Source organism: Gobio gobio (genome assembly GCF_949357685.1).
Source record: "Gobio gobio genome assembly, chromosome: 20".
Classification (NCBI taxonomy): Eukaryota; Metazoa; Chordata; class Actinopteri; order Cypriniformes; family Gobionidae; genus Gobio; species Gobio gobio.
This window is the reverse complement of record NC_137113.1, coordinates 26,970,994-26,994,651: the sequence shown is the minus strand read 5'-3', so window position 1 is coordinate 26,994,651 and position 23,658 is coordinate 26,970,994. Positions and strand designations below refer to the sequence as shown.

Below are 23,658 nucleotides of genomic sequence, written 5' to 3'. Positions count from 1 at the left end.
ACGACTTTCTGTTACAAAACAGGGCATTGATTTCATACATGTAGAGGACACTAGAACTTAAAGTATGTTTATCCAACATCAGGCATTTTGAGAGACACAAGAAGTGAATAGGGAAATTATATATATCAATATTCCTATGAAATATTAGATATTATTATGAAAACATTAGCAATTATTACTCCCATTATAACACTTATTTTTTTCATTACATGTTGCCCCAAGAACACATTCATATGCAAATTAGATACAGTGTACTATAAATACATTGTATTGAATGGGACTACACATGTATGGCCATTTTACCCATATATTGCATATAGTAAAATGGTATATCAATGAATTCATTTATATCTTTGATTGATAATATAGTTGAGAATCAGCTTTATAAAAAGAAATTCCTGGTCCTGGTGTCCTCTAAAAAGGGGACATAAAATATAATTTTTCAAAATAACAAAAAAATATCAATTTGTTTCTTATGCTCTGACCAAAGTAATGACATGAAAAAAATACTGAATTCAAAAAACTTTTTCCCCTGGGTCTTAGGAGGGTATTGACTCTTTGAGATGCATCACTCAGAGGTTTGTATAATGAAATATGGGCCTATCGAATATTAGCCCATATGCCTTATTACATAGCCTAAGGTTTGATAGGCTACACAACAAAATATGGAGAAATTCACTGCGGGGACATTTTAAATATCTGGGGCAGTTTTGCCTCAAGCCTTGGCTAATGCCTGACCCTGATGAACAGTGTTTTTGTGCTGGTGCAGTAATGGTTTTCTGCGGAGTGGTCTGGTCTGGTCTGGTCTGGAGGGACAGGGACTACTAATCGGACTGCAGTAATCAGAGCAGCCGCAGACGGTCCAGCAGAGGAAACGGCGTCATGGGAACGGAGCGGGATTCCGCAGGGACCGTTATCAGATCGCACTCTCTGTGCACTCAGAGTCAGACAGGAAACGCCGCATGAGCGCAAATATCTATGTGATCGTTACTCGCATTTATTAACTTCATTTAATACGAAAGAACGATGGACGTTAATCATTGTTTAATTCTCGCCTGCTAAAATATCAAATCAAGGCCCAATTTTGACGAAGCGTAGACTAGCCTATAACTAAAATGTCCGAGATGTGTCCAAACAAGGCAGCGAGATCGATCTCAGGCCACACACAGACATCTCGCGCCGCGGGCTGTTTGCTCGTGTTTCTCAGTCCCTCATATGCCACTTAATGTTCTTTTGAACACACTTCCCCTTTTTAGTCACGGAAACACAATTTATAGCTATTATGTCGCATTATAGATTGCATCTACAGAAGCCAAGAGTTGTTGCCGTGAGATATGTGATTCAAGGGGGCACAACTTTTGAGAGAAACACAAACAACCTGAAAGAGTTAAGACTAAAGACACGAGAAACATGTTTGTTAATGTTTCTTTCGTCATTCCATTATAGTTAAGAGGGCCAGACTATAAAAAGAAACACGACAAAACAAAACATCCAATCCCGAGTAGGACTGGACCACCCAGAATCAAAGAGTGAATGAGTGACTGGAGTTTGTTGATCACGCCCCGGGTTCAGACGTTTACAGTAGTTCCAGTCATGTACGCCCATTACATGAGCATCTGAGCAGCAGCCGGTCACTTCCACTATACACACTCACACACACACACACACACACTTCTCATGAGAGCTGCCTCATTTGTCTTGGCCAGCTAGAGCCTTTTTTATTATTACACATCACAAAGGCTTGCCACCCTGGACTTCTGATTATGTTTGACAGCTCGCAATATCCTTATAACTGTTTTAACTATGATGGAGAAGGATATCCCTCTTGTGGCACTGATGAAGAGAAGAAAGTGTGTCGTCCGGCTTACAGGTATTTCATTATTATTATTATTATTAGTATTATTATTATTATTACCTTTTTGTTATATTATATTATAGTAATAATTAATTTGAGCACTTTTACAATAATTTTATAAATTCTATTAAATATTTTGTTGCAAAAGTTTTTGTTGATGATTTTTTTTAAATATTTTTTTCTTGTAGTGTTTTATTTTATATTTCAAATTCTATTTCTTAATGTGGCGAATTAATGAAGTGTTGTGCATTATAGAGGGAAATAATATTTATAAGTAATTAATACAATTATACTATATTTTATTAGCCTCTATTATATTACATGAATTATATTGTATTTTGTACATTATTATTATTATAATATAGTATTATATTGTAAATTTTAAAGTTATAATGCATCATATAGGCTATGTAAAATTACAACATAATATGTAATAATAATGATAATGACAGTATTTTTTAATTAAATTATGATTTATGCTGTTGTCTTGATCAGTGAAGACTTGTAAAGCTTTTGCAATGTTTGCAAGATTACTACGTGTTTCAGAACATTTAAAGCATATTATATTCCTAGCATATTTTTTAATTAATTATTTGTGTGTGCGAATGATTACAGATGAGCATGTATCCCTTAAATTAGGGGATGCAAGGCTTTTTGAAGGGACAAATTTTCTCTGACGTGCGTTTTCTGTCTCTCTCTCTATTAGTTACATTGCATTAATAGCGATGGCTATACAGCAGAGTCCAGAGAACAAAGTTACCCTATCTGGAATCTACGAGTTCATCATGAAGAGATTTCCTTATTACAGATCCAACCAGAGGGCTTGGCAAAACTCAATTCGTCATAACCTCTCTCTAAACAGCTGCTTCATAAAGGTATGATGGAGGCTGGATGTGTATGTTAAATGTACAGTACCTAGAATTGAAAAAAAAAATAATACTAAGTGGATGAACAATTTCAGTTGTATCAATATAAGCAGATTGTTTTGTTATTCTGCACAACCAGGCATGACTGGACGTTCTAAAATCTGTTCTCAGCTGCAACAAACGTTTTAAGAAAAAGTAAAGAAACCCCAGTTATAATTGTAAGGGCATTATTACTAATGGTTTTCTTAACTTTAGGGGTTTGCTGTAACTGGCTGCTGATTATTTGTTTTCCTCAGGTGCCCCGTACGGAAGGTAACGAGAAAGGAAAAGGTAATTACTGGACGTTCGCCACAGGCTGCGAGTCCATGCTGGACCTCTTTGAAAATGGCAACTTTCGTCGCCGGCGCCGCAGACGCAACTTAAAAATGGGCCTGAAGGAGCCAGCCGAACCCTTTGTTGCCACGGACACTCATCAGGGCGTTGCAGTAAGATCCATGGATTCAGATTCGTTCTGCCCCGTGAACACTAGTCACAGACCGGCCCAAAACAACCCACCCCTCAGCAAACCTGAGCCTGAGATTAAATTCAGCATTGACTACATTCTGTCCACGCCGGACCCTCTGCCAGGGTTCAGAGCCCCTAACAGTGTAGCCGGAGCTGTGATCCACCACCTGGAGCCACAACATCTCAATCTACACTTCTGGACCATGTAACCTAAAGCATAGAATGCAGAACAGACAGTAAATATCTGAAAAAGACAAATTAAGCTTCAATAGTCCTTCCCATAATGCAAATTGGCTTGTCAGTAGGCACATGCAGTTTATTGTGTGCTAGTGCTCTCGTCAGTAAGTCTGCTGTCGCTCATGTTAGCAACGCTGTTAAAAAAGAACACACACAGTAACTTATGAGTATATAATTATTTAATGATTAATAATCAGAGTTTGAGGATATACAGTATGTTCAATTTGAAAAGGTCCCTTCACATATCGTTATGATTTTTGAAGGACTGTTAATGTTGTTGAAACCAATCAATTAAACTGTTAATGTCAAACAGGTAACACTTTAAAATAAGGCAACATAACATGCAATAACAAATTGACTTATAATGCATGCATTCATCTTAATTAATGTTAATTTTAACATTTACTAAAGCATTATCGGTTACACTTTATTTTAAGGTGTCCTTGTAATATACATTTAAGTAGCTACTGAGGGTAACCACTTTATTTTAGTGTCCTTGTTACATATGTTACATGTACTTACCATAGTAATAACAATAAATTATGCATAATTATATGCAACTAACCCTAAATCAAATCCTAATCCTACCCTAACCCTATAGAAAGTATATGGTATTTATTAATATTACTCAGTACAACCCTACGGGTAATGAACTACATCACTATAGGGTTAGGATTAGGGTTTGGTTTAGAGTTTGTTGCATGTAATAATGCCTAATTTATAGTTACATGTAACATATGTAACACTGGCACTAAAATAAAGTGTAGTAACACTATTTTAGTTGTTACACGTTACATGTAGTAATAACAGTAATGCATAATTATATACAACTAATCCTCAACCATACCCTAACCCTACATGTTGTTTATTAATATTACTCAGTACTTAAATATATAATTACACTGTAACAACGACACCTTCAAATAAAGTGTAACACTACTGAGTAATGGCATGTACTTCCTATAGGGTTAGGATTTGGTTTAGAGTTTGTTGCAGCATGTAATTTAGCCTAATTTATAATTACATGTAACGTGATAATAACACTATTTTACAGATGTTACATGTACTTTATGCAAACATTACTACTAAGTAGTAATAGTACTACTACTTACAATGCAACCAACCCTGACTCTGTAAGTACATGTTGTTAATTAATATTGCGCAGTACTTAAAGTATAACCTAAAGTGTTACCACATTACTAAAAACAAAAGTTTGGTCTGTTAACAATATTCGATGGGCCTGAACTAACATGAACAGCTGTATTTTTTACGTTAAAGATGAATAAATGCTGTAACAAATGTATTGCTCATTGTTCGTTAATGCAACGTTATGGGACCTTACTGTAAAGTGTTACCAATACATAACTCACAATTTCATTTTCCTCTAGTATTAAAAAATACAAATCTTATGCTCACCTAAGGTGTGTTGGTGTTGAGGACACGGGTTTGCAGTTAGCGAAGTGTTTGCAAACAAATGCGCTAACATAGCTATGGGGTTAGTGTAATCAGCATTCCCTGCTTACTGCGCAACTGCTGAATGACTCCATTGTTTACATATGTTGTTTATAATGTGTATCGTTGGCCCTTGACAGTCTGTGATCCGTATCAATCACTGATAGACTGAGCATATGCTCCCCGGGCAAAACCAGAGCCCTTTATATCTAAAGCCCTCCCCGGGGTGTTTTTTGCTTTTGATGTTTTATTTGGGAATCTTTCAACTTTGGAAAAAGATGAAAAAGAGAAAAAGTGAGATGTGATACACTATAATTATCAGTCTTTATTGATTGGCTGATTCAATTGCAATGTCTTATAGCCCTTCAAACTATATACATATCATCTGTTAAATTAGTAAGTTTATACACATAATTTAATTGAATAACTGATTATGGATTGTTCAATTTATTCAATTCAATTACGTAAGGATTATTCAATTCAATCTGATGGAATTTTACGATTAATTAAAATGCGTACATTTAAAAAAAAAAAATTTTGAGTGAGGGAGCAATACTGAGATCTACAAAATATTGTTTGAATGTCAATATAAGGCAATGAAGCAGTAATTATTGATAAGGCCCTTTTTTCTTCCAGTCAACTACGAGAAAAATCTCCTAACAATTCTATAACAAATATTCTGACATTAAAATTGATTAAAAAAAATTAACTGATATCATTAAACAAAAACAGATTATACATAAATAACACAAAATCTCAGCCAGTTTTAATAACAGTGGTACCTTTTATGTCCTGTAGCCTACCTATTTTCGTGACATGAGAAACGGACTCTCTACACACATATGTACGTATGTAGAAAGTCCATTTCACGTCATGAATTTTTGTATTATTAATGGTATAGAAATGCTTTGGCATATTTGAATAGACATAACTGAATATTAGCAAACTGTCAGACAAGTGCAGTCTAACCTTCTCCAAATCTCCCTAATCTCTCCGACTGACCTTTTCCATTTCTATGAAGTCTGACTAAATGCGATCCAAACACTCTATTAGAATACATATCACTCATAAAGCTGGGAGTTTAGAACGGGAAGCCTGTTAACATTTATTTTCCTTCTAAGGTGTATCAATCATGGCTTGCTTTGTGCTCAGGAGGGGACATTTTTCAATTTAACCTTTATATTACGGAGTGACTGCATCAGAAAGGTTTCAACACACTTAACATGAGTGGCATTTAATATAGCATTACACTTGCAAGGTTAGCCAGAGATGTGACCTTATTCAAATCCTGCTGCCACTACAACACCTATCCTGATGCAATTATAATTAAACGCCTTATGCCGGCTTGCAAATCCTCTGATCGATCACTGATATTAAGGTAAATATTGCACTGCCCCCAGTGAACATCTAACTCTAAAACTGTTATGGATCAGCAGGTTTCTATTAACAGCATTGTTGATGTTGTGCGCTCTGGTGTGGATATATTTGGGTAAATTAACTTAGCATAAAGTGCTTCAAGGCTTGATCTTAAAAGGCCCAAGAAACTCAAAGCTCCGGATGCATTCCTTTACCCTGCAGAGGCGTTGGGTACTGTTAGTTTAAGGAGTAAAAGCTAATTTTTGCTTTGCTTTTTAATCAACACAAGTTTACGCTTCATAGATTAATATGTCTCTTCTGGTTCTGGAATATTGTGACAGTGTTGTTCGCTTGGCTTGTCTGTTGTTGTACAAATCTTAAGATAAAAATTGTATCTTTCCCTCTCATATTTGTAAATAAACCCTCTTTTTGTGCATATATTTATTGCGTTATACTGAAGCATTGTCAGCGAGGTGAAATGAGAGGCTTAGGGCTAAGTAAACAGCACTGAACGGGGAAATTGGGAAATCAGTGATGTGCAACGATAATAGCACGCATATAATAAACATAAACAGCTAATTTACTCAAAATGTTTAGCTTTCATTGCCTTTCCCCCTGTTTTAAAATTGGATTTTGTCCAGGGAATTATTACAAAAACAAGATAGCGATGAAACCTTTAAGAAATACTTCTTAAAAAGGGGAAAAAGCAATCCAATAATGCAATAATAACAATCATGATTTCCTTAAGGTGTGATTTTTATTGCACGCTAAGGATGTAGTGTTCATTGAATAACTCAATCCAATGAATAAGGCTGGATGTGCACGTATGCTTCTGAATAACCTGGAAGCCACCGAGAGCTCTTTAAATAACTGCGGGTTATGGGGTTTTTAAACATTAAAGATGCTATGCTTGGAATGACACCAGCTAAACGTAACTAGAAAATTATTTTAATATGATCTTTTTCAAATCAAAATATTCTGTGGGAATCAACATAATCTCAGGAGACCATACACTGTGAACAGGCCATGGCATGAAAATGTGCAGTCGTCATTGCTGCATTTCTATCTGTCAAGCCATGTTTTCTATGCAGAGCATAATTTGAGGCATAGAGGTTATCACGTTAATTACACAGCACAAATCAGGAAATAATTAATTTCCATTGCCCTTGATTAATGTGTTTATGCACTTGTAAGTGTTTACTACTACAGCATTTCAAACACAAGAGGTTTTCATTTTAACCCTTAGTCAGGAATGTGCCACGCGAGTCTGATTCTCATTGGTGCTTGCATCATTTCCTCTAAATTGTTGTCAAATTTGTCCACAAGCACAGAGGATTCTTGTCTTCAAAGGTTTACGAGAAACAGCGCAACCCCTTCACTGGCAGTCACGTAATACATACCAGTGAAATATCTCTGAAATAAGGTGGTTATGATACAAACACTCACCTTTTACAGCTTGAGCTGCTCTTCCTGTTTATTTGACACTCACTTCTGTTTGAGATCATTTCCTTCTGAAAGTTGTACTTTCATCCAAACTAGATTTTTTGTGTGTGTGTGTGAAACAAGTACTCTCTTCTGAAATAGCTCCCACTTTGTAACAAATCCTTCCCTTGCGGGTCAAAATGACCCAAAGCCCTAAGATGATACGCCTGATAATATTTTTTCTACTTTTTACTGCATTTTTTTAATGTATTTTTTTATTTTTTATATTTACCTTTAAATTACTAGATTTTATCAATAAATAATAATTTAAGCACATTCTTTACATTCAACTGAAATTCAAAATAATTCACAATTTCATGCACTTTTTGAGCTTTTATTTCAGCTCAAAATATCCTATTTGGTGTCTTTGTCCTAAAGTAATTTCTCTTCAGTATGCATTCAAATACACATATATAAATTGGTATAGGTTTAGCATGTTTTTGTTTGAATATTGAGCATTTTTAGGTTTTTGGGTTAAGGTTAGGGTACTGAAGCATTCCTTTAATTCCTAACCTATGGGGGACAAACTGACCCATGAGGGAATGATTTGTTACTTTTTAAATTTCAACCACAAAACTCCTCGAATTCAGTAATTTAATTTTTCTGTATTCGTGTTTCAAGTGTGACAAAAGTCCTAGGGTCTTGGACCACTCTGATGAACACTCTTTTTTATTTAATTAAATTTTTTTCGGGTCAAAATGACCCGAGGGAGGGATGAGAACTGAACCTGAGCCTTTTATAGGCTGTCTCTGTGTTCCCTTTCGTTCAGTCACTCCGACGTACGTCAGTGACTGACGAATGGGGTTTCGCCTAGAAGCCAATTACCTTCAAGGTGTTTAACAGCGCCCAATGGCGTGCCAATGCCATGGGCATGCGGAATTTGCATGCGTAACTCCGCCCCACCTCGTGGGTATATAAGGAAGTACGGTGCTGCGGTCGAGACTTAAGGATCTTCGTAATGAAGTGAAAGTCCCCTCAACCACACCCCGATCTACCGTGCCCCCCGTGGCCGGTACTTCGGCTGGTGGTCAGGGTGACCTGAGGGTTACGGTGTGGAACAAAGCCCCGACGCTCATGCCTCGGGCCACACCCCCCTCTAGCGCTCCGCAACCCGTGAGTGTTCAGACTGAAATCGCGGGGCCAGCTCCGGCTCCCTCGCGCATTTCGTTTGGCGCTCCAGAGGATGATGCGATGTCGGTCACCGCATCACAAGGTGGGCTCGAGTCCTCTGAGGATGATGACTCGGCTGTGCTGCCGCCTTCGGGCACGCCAGCATTGCCCGAGTTGGACCCAGAGCTGACAGCCATGCTGTCTTGGGCAGCCGCGAGTTTAGGGTTAGAGTGGAACCCTCCACCCTGTCCCGAACGCTCGCGGCTCGACAATTGGTTTTTGGGAGCCCGCGCTGACTCACGTCAGTCCCAGCCCCCAATACCTTTCTTTCCCGAGCTGCATGAGGAGATTGCCCAGTCCTGGAAGTCCCCGTTGTCTTCCCGTGATCGGTCTGCAGTCTCCTCCGCCTTCTCCACCCTTGATGGGGCCGCGGCCAAAGGGTACACTGGGGTCCCCCAGGTTGAACGTTCTGTTGCGATGCAACTGTGTCCTCAGAGCGCTTCAACCTGGCGAGGTGATCCTAAGCACCCCTCCAAAGCCTGTCGATTCACATCAACCTTGGTGGCGAAATCGCACAGAGCTGCGGGGCAGGCTGCCGCCTCGCTGCATGTCATGGCGATCCTCCAGGTCTACCAGGCCAGGATCCTCAAGGACATGCACGAGGGTGGAGTTGATCGGGGGCTCTTAAATGAGCTGCGTGCCGCCACCGACCTCGCTCTCCGGGCGACGAAGGTGACCGCACGCTCCCTGGGTCAAGTGATGTCCACAAATGTGGTCCAGGAGAGACATCTGTGGCTAAACCTGGCCGATATGCGGGACACCGAGTGGACACGTTTCCTCGATGCCCCCATATCCCAGGCTGGCCTCTTCGGCGGAGCGGTTGAAAACTTCGCCCAATAGTTTTCAACCGCCCAGAAGCAGACTGAGGCTATAAAGCATATACTGCCCCGGCGGCCAGCTGCTGCTTCCACCTCAGCCTCAGCCTGCTCGCCGCCGAGGACGCCCTCCTAAGGCTCCCGCCCCTCCCACCCGGTCCAAGCAGCAGCCTTCACCCGGGCCGGGTCGCGGAGGAAGCCGTAGGAAGGCGTCCCAGTCCCCTCAGGCCGCCCCGCGCCCCGCTAAACGCCAGGCCAAGCGGCACTCCTGAAACGGACGGCTCAGGGATGGGAAATTCTTTCCAGGAGATGGTGACCACTCCTTCCCCCGGTGGAGGGCCGGGGAAGAATCCTTTGTTCGCTGCTGGCCCCCGGGTCAGCAGCACCCTAATTTGGTCAAAGAATTAACACTCCCATCCCTGATCCCCCAGAGATCGGCGATGTCAGTGCGCGCCACCCACGGGTCCCGCCACTCGCATCCCTCTCTGTCGCCAGCCTCCTGGCAGAGCAGACCCCAGTGGAACGTGCGTCCTTCCCTGGTCTCCTCTGTCAGGACGCAGCCGTTAACCGCACCCCCTCACCGGGACGCCCAACAGCCTCCCTTGTCCGGGTCGGTAACTCTGCATCGCTGCCCCACACCGGGTACGTCTGTAGTCCGAATGACCCCGCTGGTGCAGTTCCTGGGAGCCTGGCTTCAGATTTCAGGGCTGTCCCGCTGGGTCGCAAAGACAGTCAGGCGCGGCTACGCGATTCAGTTCGCGCAGGTTCCTCCCTGCTTTCGGGGAGTCCGCTTTACCATGGTTGGGGCCAATGCCCCTGTCATGCGAGCGGAGGTTGCCACCCTACTGGCGAAGGGTGCGATCGAACCTGTCCCTCCAGCCGAGATGAAGTCCGGGTTTTACAGCCCCTACTTCATTGTACCCAAAAAGACCGGTGGGTTGAGACCAATCCTGGACCTGCGCATCTTGAACCGTTACCTACCCAGGCTTCCGTTCAAGATGTTGACAGCGAAACGCCTTTTCGAATGCGTTCGTCCCGGCGATTGGTTTGCAGCGATCGACCTGAAGGACGCCTACTTTCATGTCTCCATCCTACCTCGACACAGACCGTTCCTACGGTTTGCTTTCGAGGGGCGGGCATACCAGTCCTCCCATTCGGGCTATCTCTGTCCCCTCGCGTCTTTACGAAGATTGCCGAGGCAGCCCTTGCGCCCCTACGGCAGCACGGGGTTCGCATCCTGAACTACCTCGACGACTGGCTCATACTGAGTCACTCTCGAGAGCAGGTTTGCGAACACAGAGATCTGGTTCTCCACCACTTAGCCTGTCTGGGCCTTCGGGTCAACTGGGAGAAGAGCAAACTCTGCCCCGTGCAGAGGATCTCTTTTCTCGGTATGGAGATCGACTCGCCTCCGTCAAATCGAGAGCAAGAGTGCGGTTCCACTGAAACATTTTCAGAGGCTCCTGGGGCATATGGCATCTGCAGCCGCGGTAACGCAGCTCGGATTGCTACATATGAGACCGCTTCAGCACTGGCTTCGCGATCGAGTCCCGAGATGGCCATGGCGGTCTGGCACGCTCCGGGTCCAAATAACCCGGGCCTGCTTACAGACACTCACTCCGTGGTCGAACCTCAGTTTTCTACGGACCGGCGTGTACTTAGAACGAGTTTCCAGGCATGTTGTTGTATCAACGGATGCCTCCTCCACGGGCTGGGGTGCCATGTGCAATGGACAAGCAGCCGCGGGCTCCTGGACAGGACCCCAGCGCCTTCTGCATGTCAATTGCCTCGAGTTGCTGGCAGTACGGTTCGCCCTGCACCACTTCCGAGCGTTGCTGAGGGGTCAACACGTACTTGTCCGGACAGACGACACGGCCACTGTAGCGTACGTCAACCACCAGGGCGGTCTACGCTCCAGCCGTATGTCTCAACTCGCCCGCCATCTCGTTTTATGGAGTCAGAAGCACCTGAGGTCCCTTCGTGCTATCCACATCCCGGGAGAACTGAACCGTGCAGCCGACGAGCTCTCACGGATTCAGCCACTTCCTCGAGAATGGAGACTCCATCCCCAGACGGTCCAGCTGATTTGGGAACAGTTCGGCGATGCACAGGTAGATCTGTTTGCCTCCCACGACTCTTCCCACTGCAGCCTGTACTATTCCCTGACCAAGGGCACGCTCGGCACGGATGCACTGGCGCACAGCTGGCCCCAGGGCCTACGCTTATATGCGTTTCCCCCAGTGAGCCTTCTCGCACGAGTACTGTGCAAGATCAGGGAGGACAAGGAGCAGGTCATGTTGGTCGCCCCGTATTGGCACAGCCAGACCTGGTTCTCAGAACTGCTACTCCTTGCGACAGCCCCTCCCTGGCCTATCCCTCTGAGACCGGACCTCCTCTCTCAGAGACGGGGCACCCTATGGCATCCGCGTCCAGCGCTCACCTACGGTGGCCGCCACCATCACTTCCGCTAGGGAAGAGTCTACACGACACCTCTATGCGTTGAAGTGGAACCTCTTCGTCACCTGGTGCTCTTCCCGCCAAGAAGACCCCTGGAAATGCCCGATCGGGTCCGTGCTTGAGTTTCTCCAAGAGGGGCTGGAGCGAAGGCTGTCTCCCTCCACCCTGAAAGTGTATGTGGCTGCAATATCTGCCCATCACGACCCTCTTGGGAGACAAAAAGTTAAGTCAGCATGACCTGATCATCAGGTTCCTGAGGGGGGCGAGGAGACTGAATCCTCCTTGCTCTCCTCTCGTTCCCTCTTGGGACCTCTCAGTAGTCTTGAGTGCTCTGCAGAGGCCTCCCTTTGAGCCTTTGCGGTCGGCCGATATTAAGTTTCTGTCGATGAAGACGGCTCTGCTGACCGCATTGGCCTCTCTCAAGAGGGTCGGGGACCTGAAGTCTTTTTCAGTTGACGAAGCTTGCCTAGAATTCGGGCCGGCTAACTCTCACGTGACCTTGAGACCCCGGCTTGGATATGTGCCCAAGGTTCCTACCACTCCCTTCAGAGATCAGGTAGTGAACCTGCAAGCGCTGCCTTTGGAGGAGGCAGACCCAGCCTTGGCATTGCTCTGTTCAGTACGTGCTCTCCGCGCTTACGTAGACATGACGCAGTGTTTCAGGACCTCAGACCAGCTCTTTGTCTGTTATGGTGGAGAGCGGAAGGGAAGAGCTCTCTCAAAGCAGAGGTTGTCTCACTGGATAGTGGACACCATTGTTTTGGCTTACAGGCAGCAAGGTCGACCATGTCCCCTTGGTGTGAGGGCACACTCCACCCGGAGTGTGGCCTCCTCTTGGGCTCTAGCGCATGGCGCCTCGCTAAGAGCAGAGCTGCAGGCTGGGCGACACCTAACACATTCGCCAGATTCTACAATCTCCGAGTGGAGCCAGTGTCCGACTATGTACTCGCCCCCCCGAGGGGCCGGTAATGGACCAGGCTCTAGGTGTCTTTGCTTGCTCGCCACTCCACTCCACGGACTGGATACGTGCGATATTTTTCTCAGGTGAGCTCCCCGAGAGCCCTGAGCTCCTCCAGCACTGTCGACGCCGACATCAGTTCAGTCTACCCTTTCGAGCCCAGACCCTCATGTCCGGCCAGGTGCCCCGTGTGCATGGTTCCCCTCCGGCGACCCCCACACGAGTATTTCCACCGTAAGCCTCCTCAGTGAGCAGGTGTCTCTCCCTTGGCAAGCCCTGCCACCCCTAGGGTTAAAAATCCACCTTCGGCTGGTACCCTAGAGTTTCCCATATGCAGCCCGCATCGGGTCATATGTGTACTCTCTAAGTCCTCCCCACGGGTAGGCATCTTTGGCATTCCCTCACTGGGATATGCTTCCCAGTGTACCTTGGTAATCCTGTGATAAGTGGGAGTCCTACGGCCTTAAGTGGCGGGATCTCACACTTACGCAGGGCACTGGACGACAGCTGAGTGGCGCGGTTATATTGGAACCCCCATTCGTCAGTCACTGTTCCAGCTGAGCGGTCGGCATTCATGTATTTTGGGGGCGTGGCTTTGGAAAGAGCCCAGAAGGGAGAAGGTGGAGTGAATGGAAATAATGAACTGTCTTTAAAACAGCCGTGAGAGGTCTACAGACACTCAATTTTTAAACTTTCTTTTTCAGAGTACTTACTTTTTAATTATGTATTGATATATAAAGAAAGTGTAAACAAATTTGGAAAAAACGTTTTTTAACCAATTCTTATAGATTAGATTAGATTAGATTCAACTTTATTGTCATTACACAAGTACAAGTACAAGGCAACGAAATGCAGTTTAGGTCTAACCAGAAGTGCAATAGCAGCAAGTGCAGGATATACAATGGATGCGTAAGTGCAGGACATGGATATGTACTGAATATGTATAAATATGTATAAATAGAGAGACGTTATTACTATAAACAGAACTGAATTTACAGGTGAATATGTACAGTGAATAAATATACAGATGGCTATTACTATAAACAGAATTTACAGGTGAATATGTACTATGAATACAATATACAGATGGCTATTACTATAAACAGAATTTTACAGATAGAGGTATACAATAATATGTTAGGCTAATATGAGGAATAGCAGTGGATTAGGGTAGTGCAATAAATTATGGACAGAGCTATCCGGAAAAAAAAGTATAAAGTGCAGTGGAAAGTGGTTGCATATTACATTTAGAAGTACAGTGCAAAAATGCAATGTAAACAATGGTACTATAAATACAGTCGGCAGTGCAAATGAGCATAATCCAGTTAAGATTTGGCAGTGCAAGATGCATATGTAAACAGTTGTTACTGTGATAAACAGTCGGTAGTGCAAATAACAAAGTGAAGGAAGATGTGAGGTATGAGAGTTATCAGTTTATGAGGGAAGTGGATCAACGGGGGTTTGAGTTCAATAAAGAGACAGCTCTGGGGAAAAAACTGTTCTTTAGTCTGCTGGTCCTGGTCCGGTGGATCCTGAAACGCCTGCCGGAGGGCAGGAGAGAAAACAGTCTGTGGGCTTGGTGAGAGGAGTCCTTGAGGATGCTGCGAGCTCGATGCAGACAGCGTTTCCTCTGGATGTGCTCGATGGCAGGCAGTGGAGTCCCTGTGATGAGCAGGGCAGTTTTCACCACCCGCTGCAGTGCCTTGCGCTCCGCAACAGAGCAGCTCCCATACCACACTGCCACACAGTTGGTCAGGATGCTTTCTATTGCGCAGCGATAGAAGTTCACCAGGATAGCCAGGAGAGCTGATTCTTCCTCAGTGTCCTCAGGAAGAAGAGGCGCTGGTGAGCCTTCTTGACCAGGCTGGAGGTGTTGGTCGTCCACGACATGTCCGCCGAGATGTGGGTCCCCAGGAACTTGAAACTGGAGACACGCTCAACAGCCATTCCATTGATGTGGATGGTGTCGTGTGTGCCTCTTGACTCCTTCCTGAAGTCCACGATGAGCTCCTTCGTTTTGGTGGTGTTGAGGAGCAGGTTATTATCAGCGCACCATGTGGCCAGGTGCTGGATCTCTTCCCTGTAGGCAGTCTCATCGTTATTGCTGATGAGCCCGATCACCGTAGTGTCGTCTGCAAACTCTACCTTTAAAGGTCCCCTTCTTCGCGATTCCATTGTTCAAACTTTAGTTAGTGTGTAATGTTGCTGTTAGAGCATAAATAATACCTGTAAAATTATAAAGCTCAAAGTTCAATGCCAAGCGAGATATTTTATTTAACAGAAGTTCCCTTTCAAAGCCTACAGCGAACGGCTGGCTTGGACTACATCCTGGTACTTCCTTCTTTAATTACGTCAGTAGAGCAGTAGAACAGACTAACCTCCGCCCACAAAGAAACGCGAAAAAGGGGGCGCGGTCTTGTTGCTGTCCCACGTGGAGAAGCGGACGGTCGCGTGGAGAAAAGGAACTGTTGCGTTGAGTGTGTTTATCGCCATGTCATCGAGACGCTGTTATTTTCATCCAGGAGTCAAATCACCTTTGTTTGGCTTTCCCAGGGACGCTGTAGAGATTATTGAACGCATACATCTCCCCGTTAAGAGGCGTGACCTTTCCAACGTGCGCTAAGCTGCTGTCAAATTACAACAAAGGAACCGCTTTCACGTGCGCTAAGCTGTGGTCGGATCACAGCACAGGAACCGCTTGCACAATCAGAACTCGTTACGTATTTCTGAAGGAGGGACTTCATAGCACAAGGAAATCACCAGCCGTTTTTAGGACGGTGAGAACAGCGGTATACAGATAAGTAAATTGTGTGAAAAATACTGTGTTTTTTTACACGCGAAACATGAACACATGTTATATTGCACACTGTAAACACAATCAAAGCTTCAAAAAAACACGAAGAACGGGACCTTTAATACTATGTGTCGTTCCCTGGATGATCAACGGCTGTTTTTTGTTTGGTTTTGTGATGGTTGTTCTTGAGTCCCTTGTTTGCCCTGAGCAGTTAAAATGTTCTTCGGAAAAATCCTCCAGGTCCTGCACATTCTTCAGTTTTCCAGCATCTTTTGCATATTTGAACCCTCTCCAGCTGGGACTGTATGATTTTGAGATCCATCTTTTCACACTGAGGACAATTGAGGGACTCAAACACAACTACTAAAAAGGTTCAAACATTCACTGATGCTCCAGAAGGAAACACGATGCAAGAGCTGGGGGTGAAAACTTAGAATTTGAAGATCAAGGTACATTTTTATTAATTTGTCTTCCGGGAAACATGTAACTATCTTCTGTTGCTTCTGAAGGCCCGCTTATTGCTAAATCTACCCGATATTTCATTTCAACAGAAAAATATACCGGGATAACCTGGCTTCTCTTGAGAGACCCCTGCTTCACAGCAGCAGTTATTGATGATATGCTAAAGCCCGCCGAACATTGACATGATTGGTTACAAGTTAGTTTGTGACGTAAGAAACACCAGCGATTTCAAACCGCGTTTTTGGTATTAGAAAATACTCCGCAATCGTGTTGACTTATGAATTTGCACATGGTTTGTCATACCTGTTTGTATTCCTCAGTCTTAAAAGTATTTAAAATATTACTTATATTATTATTATATATACTTATAAAAATTATGAAACTACAGTAAATTTTAATTTTATGGAAGTGGTAGTTTAGGGTTGGGAGGTAAGTTAGCTATAATTACCATTAGTCTGTATTAATTTTATTGTATAATTTATTTTATGTTTTACCAATAGCTATTTCATACTTCATAAAATTCAAAAGCAATAAAGCCTTACAAGTCAGTCTTACAAACGTCTCGGTTACGTATGTAACCCTCGTTCCCTGAGGAGGGAACGGAGACGTACGTTAGTGACTAACGAATGGGGGTTTCGCTTAGAAGCCAATCATCTTCATCGTATTCAACAGCGCCCAATGGCAGTGCCAATGCCATGGGCATGCGGAATTTGCATGCGTAACTCCGCCCCACCTCGTGGGTATATAAGGAAGTACGCTGCGAACATCGCATTATGTTACTGCTGCAGGAGCCAAGACTGAACTCCGCGTTCCAGGCAGCACAGCTGACGTGGCTAAGGAAACGTACGTTCCCTTTCGTTCAGTCACTACGACGTACGTTAGTGACTAACGAATGGGGGATCCTATTCAACAACGCCACTCAGCTGTCATCCAGTGCCCTGCGTAAGTGTGAGATCCCGCCACTTAAGGCCCTAGGACTCCCACTTATCACAGGAATACCAAGGTACACTGGGAAGCATATCCCAGTGAGGGAATGCCAAGATGCCTACCGTAGGGAGGACTTAGAGAATACACATATGACCCGCTGAGGGTTGCATATGGAAGATCTCTAGGGTACCAGCCGAAGGTGGATTTTTAACCCTAGGGGTGGCAGGGACTTGCCAAGGGAAAGACACCTGCTCACTGAGGAGGCTTACGGTGGGAATACTCGTGTGGGGGTCGCCGGAGGGGAACCATGCACACGGAGCACCTGGCCGGACATGAGGGTCTGGGCTCGAAAGGGCAGACTGAACTGATGTCGGCGTAAGCAGTGCTGGAGGAGCTCAGGGCTCTCGGGGAGCTCACCTGAGGAAAATATCGCACGTATCCAGTCCTGGGAGTGGAATGGCGAGCAAGCGAAGACACCTGAGCCTGGTCCATTACCGGCCACCCGTAGGGGCGAGTACATAGTCGGACACTGGCTCCACTCGGAGATTGTAGAATCTGGCGAATGTGTTGGGTGTCGCCCAGCCTGCAGCTCTGCAGATGTCTGTTAGCGAGGCGCCATGCGCTAGAGCCCAAGAGGAGGCCACACTCCGGGTGGAGTGTGCCCTCACACCAAGGGGACATGGTCGGCCTTGCTGCTGGTAAGCCAAAACAATGGTGTCCACTATCCAGTGAGACAACCTCTGCTTTGAGAGAGCACTTCCCTTCCGCTCTCCACCATAACAGACAAAGAGCTGGTCTGAGGTCCTGAAACACTGCGTCATGTCTACGTAAGCGCGGAGAGCGCGTACTGGACAGAGCAATGCCAAGGCTGGGTCTGCCTCCTCCAAAGGCAGCGCTTGCAGGTTCACCACCTGATCTCGGAACGGAGGGGTGGGAACCTTGGGCACATATCCGGGCCGGGGTCTCAATCACGTGAGAGTTAGCCGGCCCGAACTCAAGGCACGCTTCGTCAACCGAAAATGCTTGCAGGTCCCCGACCCTCTAAGCGAGGCCAATGCGGTCAGCAGAGCCGTCTTCATAGACAAGAGCTTAATCTCAGCCGACCGCAAAGGCTCAAAGGGAGGCCTCTGCAGAGCACTTAAGACTACTGAGAGGTCCCAAGAGGGAACGAGAGGAGAGCGAGGAGGATTCAGTCTCCTCGCCCCCCTCAGGAACCTGATGATCAGGTCGTGCTGCTACTTACCTTTTTGTCTCCCAGGAGATCGTGGTAGGCGGATATTGCGGCCACGTACACTTAAGGGTGGAAGGAGACAGCCTTCGTCCCACCCCCTCCTGGAGAAACGAAGCACAGACCCGATCGGGCATTTCCAGGGGTCTCCCTGGCGGGAAGAGCACCATGTGACGAAGAGGTCCCACTTCAACGCATAGAGGTGTCGTGTAGACTCTGCCCTAGCGGAAGTGATGGTAGCGACCACCGCAGGTAGAGGGCTACTCAAACCAGCCGCGTCCCGTCCAGAAGCCACACGTGGAGCTTCCAGAACGCTGGACGCGGGTGCCAAAAGGTGCCCCGTCTCTGAGTGAGGAGTCTCAGAGGAATAGGCCAGGGAGGGGCTGTCGCAAGGAGTAGCAGTTCTGAGAACCAGGTCCGGCCGTGCCAACAGGGCGACCAACATGACCTGCTCCTTGTCCTCCCTGATCTTGCACAGTACCTGTGCGCGAAGGCTCACTGGGGGAAACGCATAATTGCGTAGCCCCGACGACCAGCTGTGCGCCAGTGCATCCGTGCCGACCATAGGTCAGGGAATAATACAGGGAGCAATGGGAAGAGTCCTGGGAGGCAACAGGACTACCTGTGCGTCGCCGAACCGTTCCCATATCAGCTGGACCGTCTGGGGATGGAGTCTCCATTCTCCAGGAAGTGGCTGAAGCCGTGAGCTCGTAGGCTGCACGGTTCAGGACTCCCGGGATGTGGACAGCATGAAGGGACCTCAGATGCTTCTGACTCCAAAAAACGAGATGGCGGGCGAGTTGAGACATACGGCGGGAGCGTAGACCGCCCGGCCGTGTCGTCTGTCCTGACTAGTACATGTTGACCCTTCAGCAACGCTCGGAAGCGGTGCAGGGCGAACCGTACTGCCAGCAACTCGAGGCAATTGACATGCAGAAGGCGCTGGGGTCCTATCCAGGAGCCCGTGGCTGCTTGTCCATTGCACATGGCACCCCAGCCCGTGGATGATGCATCTGTTGATACAACAAGATGCCTGGAAACTCGTTCTAAGGACACTCCGGTCCGTAGAAAACTGAGGTTCGACCACGGGGAGAGAGTCTGTAAGCAGGCCCGAGTCACTTGTACCCGGAGCGTGCCAGACCGCCATGCCCATCTCGGGACTCGATCGCGTAGCCCGTGCTGAAGCGGTCTCATATGAAGCAATCCGAGCGGCGTTACCGCGGCTGCAGATGCCATATGCCCCAGGAGCCTCTGAAACAGTTTCAGTGGAACCGCACTCTTGCCCTCGACTTGTCGAAGGGAAGTCAGCAGAGACTGCGCGCGCTCGCTCGAAAGCAGCGCGCACATGGCGACCGAGTCGATCCATACCGAGAAAAGAGATCCTCTGCGCGGGGCAAAGTTTGCTCTTCTCCCAGTTGACCCGAAGGCCCAGACGGGCTAGGTGATGGAGCACCAAATCTCTGTGTCCGCAAACCTGCTCTCGAGAGTGACCCAGTATGAGCCAGTCGTCGAGGTAATTCAGGATGCGAACCCCGTGCTGCCGAAGGGGCGCAAGGGCTGCCTCGGCAATCTTCGTAAAGACGCGAGGGGACAGAGATAGCCCGAATGGTAGAACTGCGTACTGATATGCCCGCCCCTCGAAAGCAAACCGTAGGAACGGTCTGTGTCGAGGTAGAATGGAGACATGGAAGTAGGCGTCCTTCAGGTCGATCGCTGCAACCAATCGTCTGGACGAACGCATTTGAAAAGGCGTTTCGCTGTCAACATCTTGAACGGAAACCGGTGGAGGTAACGGTTCAAGACGCGCAGGTCCAGGATCGGTGAAGCCCACCGGTCTTTTTGGGTACAATGAAGTACGGGCTGTAAAACCCGGAATTCACCTCGGCTGGAGGGACAGGTTCGATCGCACCCTTCGCCAGTAGGGTGGCAACCTCCGCTCGCATGACGGGGGCATTAGCCCCGATCATAGTGGAACGGACTCCCCGGAAGCAGGGAGGAACCTGCGCGAACTGAATCGCGTAGCCGCACCTGACTGTCTTTCGCGACCCAGCGGGACAGCCCTGGAATCTGAAGCCAGGCTCCCAGGAACTGCACCAGCGGGGTCAATCGGACTACAGGTGTACCCGGGGTGGGGCAGCGATGCAGCGTTACCGACCCGGACAAGGGAGGCTGTTGGGCGTCCCGGTGTGGGGGTGCGGTTAACGGCTGCGTCCTGACAGAGGAGACCAGGGAAGGATGCGCGTTCCACTGGGGTCTGCTCTGCCAGGAGGCTGGCGACAGAGAGGGATGCGAGTGGCGGGACCCGTGGGTGGCGCGCACTGTCATCACCGGTCTCTGGGTCCTCAGAGACAGGAACATGAGTTCTTCCCAAGCGCTGCTAGCCCGGGGGCCGGCAGCGGAAGGATTTTCCCCCGGCCCTCCACCGGGGAAAGGAGAGGCCCTGCTACCATGCCCTAGGAAGAACTGGAACCCATCTCTGAGTTGTCCACCTCCAGCGTGGCGTTTAACCAGTCTGGGGAGCGTACTGGGCGACATCCTCAACCACCTCCACGGCGCGGCCCAGGTTAAGGCTGCTGCTGGGGCCGGGCGGGAAGAGGGAGGGCGCCCTCGGCGGCGAGCGGACTGAGGCGACTGAGCCGGCGGCTGGTGCAGCAGCTGGCCGCCGGGGCAGTACGTGTTACAGCCTCAGTCTGCTCTGGGGCGGCCGAGAACTGTTGGGCGCAGTTCCCAGCCGCGCCGCCGAAGAGGCCAGCCTGGGATATGGGTGAGTTGAGGGGGCGGGCCCACTCAACGTCCTCCAAATCACCAGGTAAGGCCAGGTGTTCTCCCGGACCACAGCTGTGGACATCTCCCGACCCAGGGAGCGTGTGGCCACCTTCACCGCCCGGGGGCGGGATCAGTCGCGGCACGCAGCTCAATGAAGAGCCCTGAGTCGGCTCCACCCTTGTGCATGTGCAACGGGGCGGCGGCCTGCCCGTAGCTCTGCAGGACCACGCCACCGAAGTAGACGAGCCCACAGGCTTTGGGAGGGTGCTTAGGACAGCCACACCACGCCACGTCAAGCCCTCTGTGGACACCGTAGTGCGCAACAGAGAGTTCAACAATGGGGGTGAGGGGGCCCCAGTGTACCCTAGGCCGCGGCCCCATCAAGGGCAGAGAAGGCGGAGGAGGCCACCAAACGATCGCGGGAAGCACGGGGACTTCCAGGACCGCGTGATCTCCTCATGCACCTCGGGAGCGAAAGGCATTGGGGGCGGGGCCCAACAGCTGTCGGGTGCCGTCCCCAAAAACCAATCGCGCAACCACGAGCACTCGCGACTGGGCGGAGTTCCACACCAGCGCGAGACTCGCGGCTGCCCGAGATAACATGGCTGTCAACCTTAGGTCGGATCAGGCAGCGCTGACACACCCGGAGGCGGAGCACAACTCCTAATCGTCATCCCCAAAGGACTCCAGCCCACCTTGGGATGCGGCGATCGACATCTCACTGCTATCTGGAGCGTGAACGAAACGAACAAGGCGTCAGAGACGGGCCGCTGTTTCAGTCCAACACTCGCGGGTTTAAGCAATGTGCAAGAGGGGGCGTGGCCCGAGGAATGATCGTCGGGGTTCTTAATACCACGGCACCGCACTCAGGTCCCCCTGGCCACCAGCCAAAGTACCGCCTCACTTGGAGACGGTAGATTGGGGTGTGGCAGAGGGGACTCTCTCTCCTCACGGAGATCACTGAGTCTCGACCGCAACATCGCGATGGTCACGTTCCCGCAGTGGGAACATGACGCATCCACAAACACTGCCCGAACGTGCTGAAGCCCAAACACATCGAGCAGTGAATGTGCCCATAGACAGCAACGGAGATCGATCGCACCCGGAAGTGCACGGGCGAACCGTCTTGAAAAAGACGTGCCACGCGCAAGCTCTTTTTTTGAGAGGAAAGCTCTGCAGAGTGCCGAAGCGCCCAGGGAAACACACACACAGCTGTTGCAGATCACTGCACAGATCAGCAGGCAGGCAGCATGAGATCGCTGGAACGCGCCGTAACACCAACACCCTGGAGAACCGCTGGTCTCTCGAAGACTGAAGAGAAGACTTCAGAATTCAGGCTTGTAGGAGTGAAGAGATCCTCTTGGCTCCAAAGCAGAAACATAATGCGATGTTCGCAGCGTACTTCCTTATATACCCACGAGGTGGGGCGGAGTTACGCATGCAAATTCCGCATGCCCATGGCATTGGCACTGCCATTGGGCGCTGTTGAATACGATGAAGATGATTGGCTTCTAAGCGAAACCCCCATTCGTTAGTCACTAACGTACGTCGTAGTGACTGAACGAAAGGGAACATTACATACATAAAACATAAAATGATTTACTTCCAAAGATTTATTTAATGCTGCCTTCATGTGCTATCGGAATTATCGTAAATGCTAGTTTGAATGTGATGAGCTTGTAATCACGACTTCAGAAGTGGGAAGTAGGACATATCCGATACCATGGTTGTATCTGTGAATGAGCGTCGCAGGTCTTCACGACAACCCGTCAAAGAGTTTGGATTAGTGTGAAGAAATTATAACAGGAATATATTACCATTGTACTAGTGTACTTCTTAGTAGTAGTAGTAGTAGTAGTAGTAGTAATAATAATAATACAATTTATTAAAACAGAATTTCAAAGGTCTTCATTACAACCTGTCAAAATAAAAGGTCTAACTTAAAGAAATCATGAAATAAATATATTACTATTGCACAGTAGAATGTACTTCACAAAGTATTAATAATAATTTATTAAAACAATATTTTTTTTAAGAAATGAATGTTTTTATACACGTAAATTTATACATTTTCATTTGATTACATTTTAAAAGGTTAACTAAATTGTTAGTTTTTATAAATCAATTTGATTACAAATTATTTAAAGTAAATTTGTAATTGGCATTGCAATGTTTTTATATTATATGTACTCCTAACATAAAAATAAACCACTATAAACTTTTATAAAGGTCCAGCCATGAAAAGAAAAACATATATACTGTGATATACAGTGAAACCACCAGAATTTAAAAAAAAAAAAATACAGATTTTTGGTCATACCACCCAGCA

At 47.1% G+C, this 23,658-nt stretch overlaps 1 protein-coding gene across 1 annotated transcript; it reads left to right on the top strand.

Moving 5' to 3' along the window:
- Positions 1-1,626: 1,626 nt before the first annotated feature.
- foxl3 (forkhead box L3) lies at positions 1,627-6,708 on the top strand. Its single transcript, XM_079846182.1, has 3 exons — positions 1,627-1,870; positions 2,562-2,730; positions 3,018-6,708. The coding sequence occupies exons 1-3, from the start codon at positions 1,764-1,766 to the stop codon at positions 3,432-3,434; spliced, it is 693 nt and encodes a 230-aa protein (XP_079702308.1). The 5' UTR covers positions 1,627-1,763; the 3' UTR covers positions 3,435-6,708.
- The last annotated feature ends 16,950 nt before the right edge of the window (positions 6,709-23,658 follow it).